Here is an 11501-nt window from a genome sequence, read left to right on the forward strand (position 1 = left end):
AATGTTTAGAATTAAATAATAGCGAAGGGGCAGATGGAGGGAGAACAGGGCCGGATTACACCACCCATTACCCATTCCAAACCGATATTTTGTTTTTCTCATTTTTATAATTTTCTATTTTTGTTAATGATTTTTGTCCTTTTTAGCATTTGATTGTACAATGGTGAATAATTAATCATCGTGTTCAAATTTTAATTGTTGGCTTGAAAATTATAAAGAAATTCATCATATTAATTTGTACCATTATATAATCAAATTAATAGAAAAGTAATACTAAAAAGTGATAAACATTGTGAATAGTATTGTGGCTATCATTTATATATTTACTATGGGCGAGTGATATCAACATAGACATGAACATGTAACAGGTGACTGTGACTATTGATCGAGTGAGATGTAAAGTGAAATGTAGAATTCACGTTTTTCTTTGAAAGGGTGTGATTGATTTGAAGAATGGACATCTTCTTTAATATTTTTATTTGATTTAATTTCACATAATAATAATAATAATCAGAAATTTTTAAAATTTTAACACTTACTTATTAATTTTTTGATATTATTTATGGGTTGATTTTATATTTATAATGTTTCTACTTGCTTAATCAATTACAATATTATTTCACCCCATTTCACATTTAAAAGCCTTTAGTTTATATTTCTTTTTTTTTTTTTGCTAATATTTTAATGATAAAAACATTTTAAATTCATTAAAAGTGATGAAACATTTTAAATTCATGCCCCTCAATTTTACTACTTTACTACACATTTATTAGTAATATTAGTAAGTATTCATTTGCCATCACGTTGCTAATTTTTTCATTTATTTGTTAATTACTACTGATAATGATTTATATTTAAATAAAATAAATGAATCGATATTGCCTTGTCAACCTATTAAAATTTAATACATTGATTTTTAAATTTCAGCATTCTCTAACAAAAGTACTAAACTCGTCACCGAACAGGAAAAAAGGGAAGTCAAAGCCCTAACTTTTATTCAATCGAGTCGAGTGAGTCTCGTCAAATACTCGATTCCGAAACATGTATTGAATATGAAGATTTTATATGCACAGCAATTGTGAGAAATGAGAACCAGAAAAATCCTATCCATCATAACGCATAGCTGCCTCCAATTTTCAAATCCATATTTCTACCTATAAACCGTCATAACTGCCACTCTTTTTTGAAAACCATTTTCCTTCCTTTGAATCCTTTCCATGGCAATCCCATTCTCCTCGTCATCACTTCAATTCAATTCTCTACTCGCATTTCCGATAAATATTCGCCCTCGCCCTCTCATATCAAAGCTCCCATTTTTCACGAGTAAGAAACTCCACCGATTCTGTTGCCAATCAAGCAGTAATTCTGATGAGGTAGATACAAATTTCTGAATAATAGGTTTCTTTCTTCATTATGATTCTGACGTTATTAATGTTGTAGGATTATTTGTTGGATGCACCTGTTTCAGTTGGAGATGGGTTTTCTTTCAGTGGAGGTTTGGAAGTTGGAACTAAGATTGATAATACGGATCCCCCCCATCCCGGCCAGCTTTAACTATGTTTTATTGAAAATGAAAAAATTTTAATAATGGTTTTTCTGAAATTAAAGTGTAATTTTTGACAGGGAAGTATTCTGATGAACCAAGCCCGGCTGACGAATGGTTCAAGCAAGGAATGATAGTATGCTAATTGGAATTCTGTTTGGCTTCATTTTGCTATGAAGACAAAATTGCAACTTATTGACTTCATTTTTCTGCCAAATTATCAAAATTTAAAGGGGTTAGGCTCATTTGGATGTTGATTGATGGTTATGTTGTATTCAGATGAAAGCCCATCCTGTTGGTGGCACAGGAGAGAAAGCAAAGGATCCAATCTTCGGACTTGCAATGGGTGGCTCTTCACAGGCCACATCTGATCTTTTTAGGTAATCAAATGAGACTTTTGTTAAAGACTCTGTTTGTGGGAGCAACAAGCACTACGAGAACAACTATGACATGTTTGGTAAGGTGGATTGTAGAGTCCTAGGAAGTATAACGGAAGGAAAGAAAGTTATGTCTTATCTATTCTAGAAGGACTGTATACCAAACATGACCTTAATGTTATGGGTTAGCAATCAATGTTATTCAGATATTGAGGACGGATTATTTGCAGGGCTATGAATTGAAACATGCTCATTTTGTGCAATAGATGGTTTTGTGTACAAAGTGGAAGCCCTGAAAATCCACGAGTCATACTGATTCATGGTTTCCCTTCACAGGTGAGTCTTATGCTTTTCTGCTACTTTCGATCAATGAAAACAAGATATAAATGTAGTCCCTTCACATATATACTTAGTCCAGTTGAAAAGTGGGAATCATTCGAACTTTCTTATTCCTTTGGAAGTTATTGCATAATTTACAACTTCCTGCCACGTAATTATTCATTTGGATATGAAAGCATACTTAAATCCTACAAGATAATATTTATTCCTTTGGTAATTGTTGCATAATTTACAACTTCCTGCCACGTAATTATTCATTTGGATATGAAAGCATACTTAAATCCTACAAGATAATATTGTTTTATTCTCACTGGACAGTGGTACTAAAATCTTAATTTTTCTGATATTTGATAAAAGCTTACAACTGAATCCAAATTTTCTTGCCAATGTATCTAAATGGGTGTACTCTGAGGTCTGTTAACATTGAGTTACAAGTTCAGATGTCAGACCTCTCAGTTTCTCTAGGATACGATGTAATCAACTTCTAATTTTTTTGGTATATTTTACCTTAGATTTCACTGCTTCAATAGAGCATTAAGGGAACTTTTTCAGTCTATTTAGATTTTCGTGATGAGTAGTACCTGAAAATATACTTTATCTTTCTGTTATAGGCTTATTCTTATCGCAAAGTTCTACCAATTCTCTCAAAGAATTATCATGCTATTGCTTTTGATTGGCTAGGTAAGCTTAAGCTCACTTTCTTACTAGAAATTACAGTTATTTGCATAGTTTTTGTAAGTCGCACAAACATAAATAAGTACTTCCGTTATGTTTCAGTTTTGGGTAATGTTTTACACTAAATTCTTTCTTGTTCGTGGCATAAATGATCTGTCATTCCTGAAGTCCCGTTACAGTAGTTTAAAATAGTTTTTTGCTGCATGAGCTTAGATAAAGCTATCATTATTAAATTCTCTTGGCATTCTTGTTCTTACAGGATTTGGCTTTTCAGATAAACCTCAACCCAAATATGGCTTTGACTACACTTTGAATGGTATTTTCTGCCATAAGATTTTAATTAGTTATCGTGTCACTATTAAAGAAAAATATCTACTATCAACGCTAAAAGTTTCCTTCTGGCTTGCAGAATATGTGTCATCCTTGGAATCTGTTATCAATGAACTCTCAAAAGATAAGGTTACTCTTGTTGTCCAGGTACATGCCATCTTGAATCTGGATATATAACCATACTTCCAAAGTTATTTGTCATCTGACCTCTAATTTTGACGAATATTAGCTTATGCTCTTCTTTTATAGGGATACTTTTCACCAGTTGTTGTCAAATATGCGAGCAGTCACCAGGAAAAGATTAATAATCTCATTCTTCTAAATCCACCAGTATGATACAAATATGGATATGCTATTTATTTCCTTATAGTCTTGGATAATTGAGATATTGATTGACCAGAAAATATTTTATCTTCATAAATTGTTGAGGATTATACTCATCCTTAGAGTTCAATATGATGGAAGTTTGAGACTTGCTATATTGTTGTATGCTTGGGAACACACCTGAATCACTGATATAGTTCCATATCATATAGATTGCTTTTACTAATTCTTTAGCCAAAGAGGTTTCATGAAACACATGTTAGTCTGGTAAGAGAATGTTGGTTGAGCCCTTTGTATATCTTAAAACACAATCTGTCATTGTCAAGAATCAGATAACAGAAATTCCTTTGCCGCTGCATTTGCTGTTGTTTCCGGGAGACATGAATTGTCTTTTGTTAAAATCATATTGTGAATCCTTATGGTTTAAAATAAATCAGTGTACACATGATAATAGAACCCAAATAATTGACATCTCAAGTTACAGAAGAACAACGGCGTTTAATTCAGATCTGATCCTTTGGGATATAAGATTTCAAATCTATCCAAGACATCTGAGTTTATCAATCTTGAACCAAATGGTCCAAATCCTTTGTATGCCTGCCATTCATGGTTATTTGCACTCTTGCTCTCCTTCAAATGCATGAATAAAAATTATTTTTCATTCAGAGAATGAAACTGGCCAAACTAGGCTCAGCAAGACTACCAAATAATTCAAAGTACAAAGGTTCTATATTTGATACAAGTACATAGATCATCTCATGGCCACATATATACAAGGATACTGAATGATCTCAACTGCCATTCATTTGGCATATCAATTGCCACCAAAGGCCTCCTTTTCATTTTCCACCCTATACTGCATTTATCGCATAATATCCATCTTTAGTCAGCCATATCCATAGTATGTGCCAAAGCTGCGATTCAACTATCCACATATGAGTGACGTTGGACTTGGACACAAATTATATGAAGACTAGCAAAGCTTGTTTCTCTCAGATAATCTTGATCCATATTTGTGTAATTTTTTTGGACCAATTCCACATTCGCAATTTTGAGTATTACAGGTATTCATATATTTCAGATTATTTGGAACATATACATAATAAAGTACAAACATGCGGGTAATTACAAAGTTCAGGTGAACTAAAATATATACTAGCCCTCATGTTCGAAACAAAGTAGATACTCAAGTCTTAGGTCTTGAAACTGTGACAAGTTCATGCAATTTATTTAACTTTAGAACTAGAGATACTATGCAACTTAACATATGCACATGATGCTTGAACAATATTCTCTTTTCTTGTCATTGTAGAGGATTCTTGTAAATATGCCCAGTGCCCCAATGGATTTAGAGTAAAACCTAATCCAGACATTATATTGAAACACTTGTGACCCTTTGCAATCTTATTAAGCTATTAAGTGATTTCGTATCCATGTATGCACAACATATTAATTTAATGTGTAAAATTTTCCATGGCATCTAAGGCGCCTAATATTCTTTTCATTCTTTGATAAAGCTGACAGTAAAACATGCCAACCTGCCATCAACATTATCTATATTCAGCAACTTTTTATTGGGTGAGATTTTTTCTCAGGTGAGAAAATCAATAATATAACTTGCATTTATATTTCTGTAAAGCTTGTTAACTGTTGAATTTCCATTCCAATAAATGGTTGCTTCTGAATCAGGATCCTTTAAGAGCAAGTGACAAAGCCCTGTTAAGTGGCGGTCCATACGAGATGAAGGAAGAAGTTGCAATGGTCTACAGAAGACCTTATCTTACATCTGGTTCGTCTGGATTTGCACTGAACGCAATCAGTAGAGCAATGAAAAAGGAACTTAAGGTGCAATTTCTCTGCCAATCTTTCTTTTCTCTTCTGGTTTGGGAAGTTACGTTCACTTAAAAGGTATAACCTTAAGGTGCCTGTTGTGTTGGAAATATTTGTTCAGGTGCATGTTAGGGAATCAATGTAACTATATTAGCTAGTACAAGATCTTTCATTATTAATTACTTATTTTCTGTCCTAATTATTGTGAAGGAGCTCGACAATTCTATAGATTCATGCATTTCCCTCTCTTACGGATAGTGCCAGTTTATCATGAACACAGATTACAGTCACCTCCTGAGGCATAAAGTATAATATAGTTGCATGCTTGATAGATGTCTATTGAGCATCCAATAAATTGTTACAGGCATCAGGAAGATCCTGATGCAGCCTTATTTAATCTTCAATTTTTTACTCTTCAAACTAGATAGAGGATAAAGTGAGATAGACAATAAAACAGGGCGACGATTCTGGACACCGAGAAGTTGCTTAAATATGCAGTGTCCTTGAGCCAGCTATGTGGAGTTTTCAAACACCAGGAGCATCAGGCCAACTTATTCTGGAAAATTAAATTACTTTTTTAAGGATCCGAACATCATTGCTTTTGGAAGCCAACTGTAATGAGTACTGCCATCTTTTCTCATTCATCCGAAACGTGAAAGAGAGAAATTATATGAGAACTAGAGAAATTCTATCTTTTCTTGCATCAGCTCTTGGGATAGGAATTGGAATGGTCCTGCTATGCTTCATATTATCCTTTTCTTGATAACGTTGCTTGTTTAAACTGAAATCTCACTTTTTCCAAAAACTTCTAGTTTTCAGAATTTCATGTTATTTAATATTGCAGACGTACGTTGAAGAGATGAGGAAGATACTAATGGATGAAAATTGGAAAGTTCAAACAACTATATGCTGGGGCGAAAGAGACCGCTGGTTAAGCTATGATGGGGTGGAAGATTTCTGCAAAGAATCCAATCATCGGTTAATCAATCTTCCCACGGTAATAATACTCTCTCTCTTATTTATGTTCTCCAAGAGATTTTATACCTTGCTCGTGTGGCAGAAGATAACTGCATGATATGAAGCATGCTTGGCAAAGTCTAGTAAAAAGTAGAGTTACTTAAAAGTAACTTTTAAGCCTTAACAAACATATATATAAGCCATAATTACATTTTTGCGAACAAAAACTTGGTTAAAAGTCCCCACTTACTTCTAAAAAAGTCTACTTTTTCCCATGGTTTGTCAAAACAAGCTTAATTCTCGAATTTATTGTAATAATTGAACGATGTGGATCTTAGTAGAATAGGTCGGAAACAAGAGATGTATATTAACATGTTATGATTATTATCAGGAATCTAGTCACTTTAGATCTTCTAGTAAAGAAACAATGACCAACTGTGCAGCCAAAAAAATTCATATAAGTGACCCTGAATCTCAGTTTGTTGATGTATTGTAAGAATTACAAACTTTTCAGTCTTAATTCTCTGGATCCAAGTGTCTATTCTGTAACTTCTTCAGGCAGGACATCATGTGCAGGAAGATTGCAGTGAGGAAATAGCAAAACTCATTGCTACAATTGTAAGCAAAAGAAAAAGTATTTAATACAACTTATTGGAAATGTTATTTTTCTTTTCTAGAATTCAACAAGTAATCAAATGTTGAGGATTTACATTTTTATATCATCAAACAGAATAATTCTGCTTATTGTAAAGAATATTATTTGAATCGAAGAAGTGTTTTCTTCGTTTTACATTTGCTTTCTTTGAAGTAAAAACCTATATCTATACAATAAATTCTTTTGTCCTCATTTCGTTACTGGCTGCTGAAAGGGATCCTCCCAACATTCATCTTCTCTTACAGCTTTCTTCCATCTGTTCTTAAAGTTCTCTAATTCAATATAGGACTCCTTTCGTACCTGCAAAAGGCACACATGAGAGTTAACTCAAATTGTCCAAATGACATGTGCAGTTCTAGACGGAACAGGATAATATAATAAATGAGAACTTATATTATTTTTCGGTTTTCTTCTTTTGGTAATGGCATGTGCAACTAAAGCATGGTTAGAAAGAAAAATGAACAGAGACTTACAGCATTTCTACCATCAGATTGATCTGTTTCAGATGGTACCTGTAAGGTAATGGTAAAAAACTATAAGCATTTGTAAAGAGAAAATAGTTTATTACTGTCACATCAAAAGTATCTGATCCGAACCTTGTGCCCTTGGTCAGGCGACACTTTATTTAGAGACGACTGGCCTTTGTCTTCACTGTTAGCCTGCATCAGTTGATATGAAATTCAGGACGACAATTCGGTCTAGCTTACAACACACTAAACTAAATGACTTATTCCTTATTGAGAACTTGAACTATAGAACTGAAAATACATGATACAGACTCGATATGTGTTCTTGGGACGAAAAAAACTGAACTAAGCTTACGTACCTTGTCTGATGCCAAACCCCCAAGAGTGGGTAGACCAAAATGGACTACGTACTCAGAGTCGACAATTCCAATATTTGCTGTTTGATTTCCCTAACAGAAGCATATTCACAAACTATAACATATTATTGGAGAATATATGGAAAAAAGATATTGCCTTGTGAAAGGGCAAACCTGTGCACAGTAACCAAGTTGGAAGTCGAGGCCCCATGCATGAACAAGGTCATTCTGTTAAAAAAACATTGGCAAAAAAAATCACATTGTTCATAATATTTCACCTATGTAGATAAAATAAACTAAAACGAACATCCAAATATTGAGTAACACAAGTATATAATAATGCCACACCTGAATCATGTACCAAGCACAACGCCATGACTCCCTTGAGAAAACAGGAGCCATCATCTCCACAAAGCTGTATTAATTATAAAATTTTATCATGATCCTAACCAATTATGAAGATATGTGATGGAGCAACATGATCCCTGTATTCATATGGATTTCCATGAATGAACTCACCCCGTGCATGGAGGGCCGGTGCTATCTTCATAGCACCGCCTGCCTGGACCACGTAAGTTTATAGTCCTTCTGGTAGCAGAAAATAGCCAGCATATATAAACTTTAGGTTAAGAATGCAAACTACTCAATTAACAATAATAATAACAAAACCCATAAGATTTATAAAAGGAGATACCGGTGTACTGTCGAGTTTAATTCTCGTGCCGTAAATTTGTAATGGACCTCTGATTTTTCAGGATCAATTGCTGGCTGTGAAATCTGAAGACCTTCCTCTTTAATAATTGAGAGATATCTACATGAAAAATTGGGAGAATCAGTTGTGTATTTCTGAATATCCAACTTCTGGAAACAGATAAAATTATTTGGTTTAATCTTCATTAACACTTCTGAACTTATCTACTTTGAATACAATAAAATATAACTAAGGAACTGCCATATAATTATTGTCACGCGTGTAGGAGAATTATTCATCCTTATGAACTCGCAGATATTAAAATATACCTCCCAACGTGAAAGTTGTCAACTCCAAGATCTTCATCCCAAAGGAAAATATAGGCATACCGTGCAACAGCATCTGGATGTAAGAACCTCTTGGCAAACCACCTAAATCAAAAGGAACAAGTTCGATGGTAAAGTGCACAAGATATCTTGAGGTACGTCTAAAACTGTGTAAAACTAGCTTAAATTAGTGGAGAAGAATTAGTACCACTTAGTTTGGTTAATAGCAGAAACATGTATGGCATAATTGCTCCATTCTAATTCTTTCCAGCGGTCGACGTTACCATCATAATGAAAAAGCATGATGGCAAAATTGGTCAACGGAAACTGAAAATAAGATAAGTGTGTCAATCCAAGAAGTTTATATAAACAATAAAAACAGGGTTCAAATTTCATTTCCTCACCTTTTTAATCATTTCATTCACATTTTCTTTCTGATTTATTCCAACTGCAATTGCCAACAAATTCATTGGTGACTTGGACTTCTAAAGTTGGAATACAAAATCAAAAAGAAGTTGATCAGATGAATCAAATGAAACACAATCTATGTAGAAAACAGATAAATTCTGATCTCCTATAAACAGGACGGGATACAATAAAAGACTTTTGGAAATGGAATTAGGCCGCAGCCAATGTACTGCTTAATGCACTTGGCATATAGTCAGAAATAGGAAAAAGATCACAGTATTATTGAAAAGGAATCAACCATTCTTGATTTTGTATAACTAACTGTCCAAACTTGTACTTTTACATTGATGAGAAAAGATTCATACCTTCTTTGGACGGCCCCACAGTGGCCGCATCTCCAAATCAGTAGTTATAGAAACAATCCCTTTAGGCAAGGTCTCACTTCCTTCAGGCCTACACTGATTCTAAATGGAGTAAAACAATGTAAATGACAGCGTATAAGCAAAATTTTTCATGGTCAGGACTGAAGATAATACACTAAATAGCTGCTGGAAGAGATAAATAAAGAACTGCCAAAAACTTGTACAAACCTCACACATCTTAGATTTTGTGGCCTTTATATTGTTAAACATTTGACATCCCAAAAACCTCTGCACGGAAAATAAAACCAATCATTCGTTATACTAATTCCTTTTTGAGATAGTAGCAGCAACTAATTCAAGGGAAAATTACGACATATAATTTCTTTTTAAAAAATTTGAAGCTTTGAGTACGATTGAACCACCTAATCTAAAAGTTTAAGTTATTGGGTCTAGAGAGGGGATAATGTCCCTCATAGGCTTGATGCGTGCACATGCATATGAATATGAGGTAAAGAGACTTGAACTACGAAGTTCATACCTTTGATATACCATGTTGAACCAACCCATCTAGGAAATAAGCCATTAAGCATGTGGAGGGGACAAACTTATTTGTTTAAATCAGAAGTTTGCCAAGGACAGTATTTAATTCCACATATTTAAATCTTCAATAAAAGTAACTAAAGAATTATGATAACTTCACGATAAGACAAAACCAGCAATGAAAAATACCAGTGATTACAAGTGAGTAAATAAATGAACTTATAGAGATAAAAAAAAAAAAAAAAAGGAAGAAAAGTACATCCTTATAATCAGTGACTAGGAATGCACTCCCAATAAAGAGAACAGCAGAAAGCAGAAGTACTGATGGAAAGCAAATGCAAAATAATGACTTCCTCTCTGGGGGCTCCATAATTTCATTTACAAAAATCTGAAAGCATCATAAGAAGTCATCAGAAATAATTATCTCAGAATAATTTTTTCTGGGCCTTTAAGAAAAGTTTTAAAGATTATATTCATGTAACTTATTCAATAAAAACACGCAGAATTTGGCTGATAATGAAAGCAAAGTGACTTACGTATATCAGTGTTCAAGAATCTAGAACCAGAGAAAAAGGGAAAAAAGAGGAAGGATCATCGGAGTGGAAATGGTGTATAAGCAGAAGAACATATATGTATATGTTGAGATGGGTGCGTATGCACATTGTATATGTAAATGTGAGTGCTTGTCTAGGTCAACGGGGGAGATGATGGATATTTGCTTGAAAAGGTTGAAAAGTTGAAAGCAGACGTAATGTAGAAGAAATTGTTTGAACTTGACTACAACCTGTGTAGTAAAATATTTGAGAACAAAAGATCAAAACTCGCAATCGAAATAACATTTTTAAAAGCGTTTTATTTTTTCATATTATGTGCCCAGGAGAGCTTGCGTAATTGAAATTTTGCACCATATATTTGGTAAGTCTATATTTTAAGAGTAATGCTACGTGTACATAATAATTTATAATTGATGTACACGTTGATAACATGATATTATATTGAAATTTAGAATATTCTTGGTACGGATTAAAATCTGATTTTAATCTAAGTCAAAGTCAAACATTCAATATTAATCACGTATTTTGTGAGTCTCACAAATTTTCAATTATACATTTAAAAATCTTCTACCACAATCTATTAGAAAATTTAATTTTAATCTCCACTAAACAATCTCTTAATTGATTTCCTTTTCTCCTTTTTTTTTTCATTCTCCCTTTCTTCCAAATTTTTTTCTCTTTCTTTGTACATTAATCTGTAAATAATTATTTACAAGTCAGATTACTATTTTAAATTGTAAAAGTTTGAAGAAGTTAAATTTTTTTTT

General features: G+C 33.3%; 2 protein-coding genes across 6 annotated transcripts; one reads left to right on the plus strand and one right to left on the minus strand.

Moving 5' to 3' along the window:
* The first annotated feature begins 879 nt into the window (after positions 1–879).
* On the plus strand, positions 880–7165 carry LOC111393739 (uncharacterized hydrolase YNR064C). Of its 2 annotated transcripts, XM_023019429.1 has the most exons (13): positions 880–1373; positions 1441–1495; positions 1624–1679; positions 1823–1923; positions 2187–2256; positions 2871–2940; positions 3194–3250; positions 3344–3411; positions 3514–3594; positions 5106–5183; positions 5278–5433; positions 6263–6415; positions 6934–7165. In XM_023019429.1, exons 1-13 carry the CDS (start codon positions 1218–1220, stop codon positions 7015–7017), a joined length of 1185 nt encoding a protein of 394 aa, XP_022875197.1. In that variant the 5' UTR covers positions 880–1217; the 3' UTR covers positions 7018–7165. The 2 variants fall into 2 exon arrangements, with proteins under 2 accessions (XP_022875197.1, XP_022875198.1); XM_023019430.1 differs by lacking the exon at positions 3514–3594 and having other exon boundaries at positions 882–1373.
* Positions 6995–10922, minus strand: LOC111393741. 4 transcript variants are annotated; one of them, XM_023019431.1, is made up of 15 exons: positions 10717–10922; positions 10440–10568; positions 9869–9928; positions 9644–9742; positions 9275–9355; positions 9079–9197; positions 8874–8975; positions 8548–8664; positions 8373–8441; positions 8202–8268; positions 8028–8081; positions 7857–7946; positions 7627–7689; positions 7504–7542; positions 6995–7330 (listed from the first exon to the last, which is right to left on the minus strand). In XM_023019431.1, exons 2-15 carry the CDS (start codon positions 10548–10550, stop codon positions 7220–7222), a joined length of 1182 nt encoding a protein of 393 aa, XP_022875199.1. In that variant the 5' UTR covers positions 10551–10568; positions 10717–10922; the 3' UTR covers positions 6995–7219. The 4 variants fall into 4 exon arrangements, with proteins under 4 accessions (XP_022875199.1, XP_022875201.1, XP_022875200.1 ...); XM_023019433.1 differs by lacking the exon at positions 10440–10568 and having other exon boundaries at positions 10717–10920; XM_023019432.1 differs by lacking the exons at positions 10440–10568; positions 10717–10922 and adding an exon at positions 10179–10416.
* Positions 10923–11501: the final 579 nt, after the last annotated feature.

Source organism: Olea europaea, chromosome 4 (assembly GCF_002742605.1).
Source record: "Olea europaea var. sylvestris chromosome 4, O_europaea_v1, whole genome shotgun sequence".
Taxonomy (NCBI): Eukaryota; Viridiplantae; Streptophyta; class Magnoliopsida; order Lamiales; family Oleaceae; genus Olea; species Olea europaea.

Excerpts from the sequence above, each read along its gene's own strand:
- LOC111393739 (XM_023019429.1), top strand. The coding sequence starts at position 1,218 with ATGGCAATCCCATTCTCCTCGTCATCACTTCAATTCAATTCTCTACTC. Across the intron at positions 2,257-2,870 it reads TTCATGGTTTCCCTTCACAG|GCTTATTCTTATCGCAAAGT; the intron begins GTGAGTCTTATG and ends TTTCTGTTATAG. Across the intron at positions 6,416-6,933 it reads GGTTAATCAATCTTCCCACG|GCAGGACATCATGTGCAGGA; the intron begins GTAATAATACTC and ends TAACTTCTTCAG.
- LOC111393741 (XM_023019431.1), bottom strand. The coding sequence starts at position 10,550 with ATGGAGCCCCCAGAGAGGAAGTCATTATTTTGCATTTGCTTTCCATCA. Across the intron at positions 9,743-9,868 it reads CAAAATCTAAGATGTGTGAG|AATCAGTGTAGGCCTGAAGG; the intron begins GTTTGTACAAGT and ends TACTCCATTTAG. Across the intron at positions 8,442-8,547 it reads TTAAACTCGACAGTACACCG|AAGGACTATAAACTTACGTG; the intron begins GTATCTCCTTTT and ends TTCTGCTACCAG.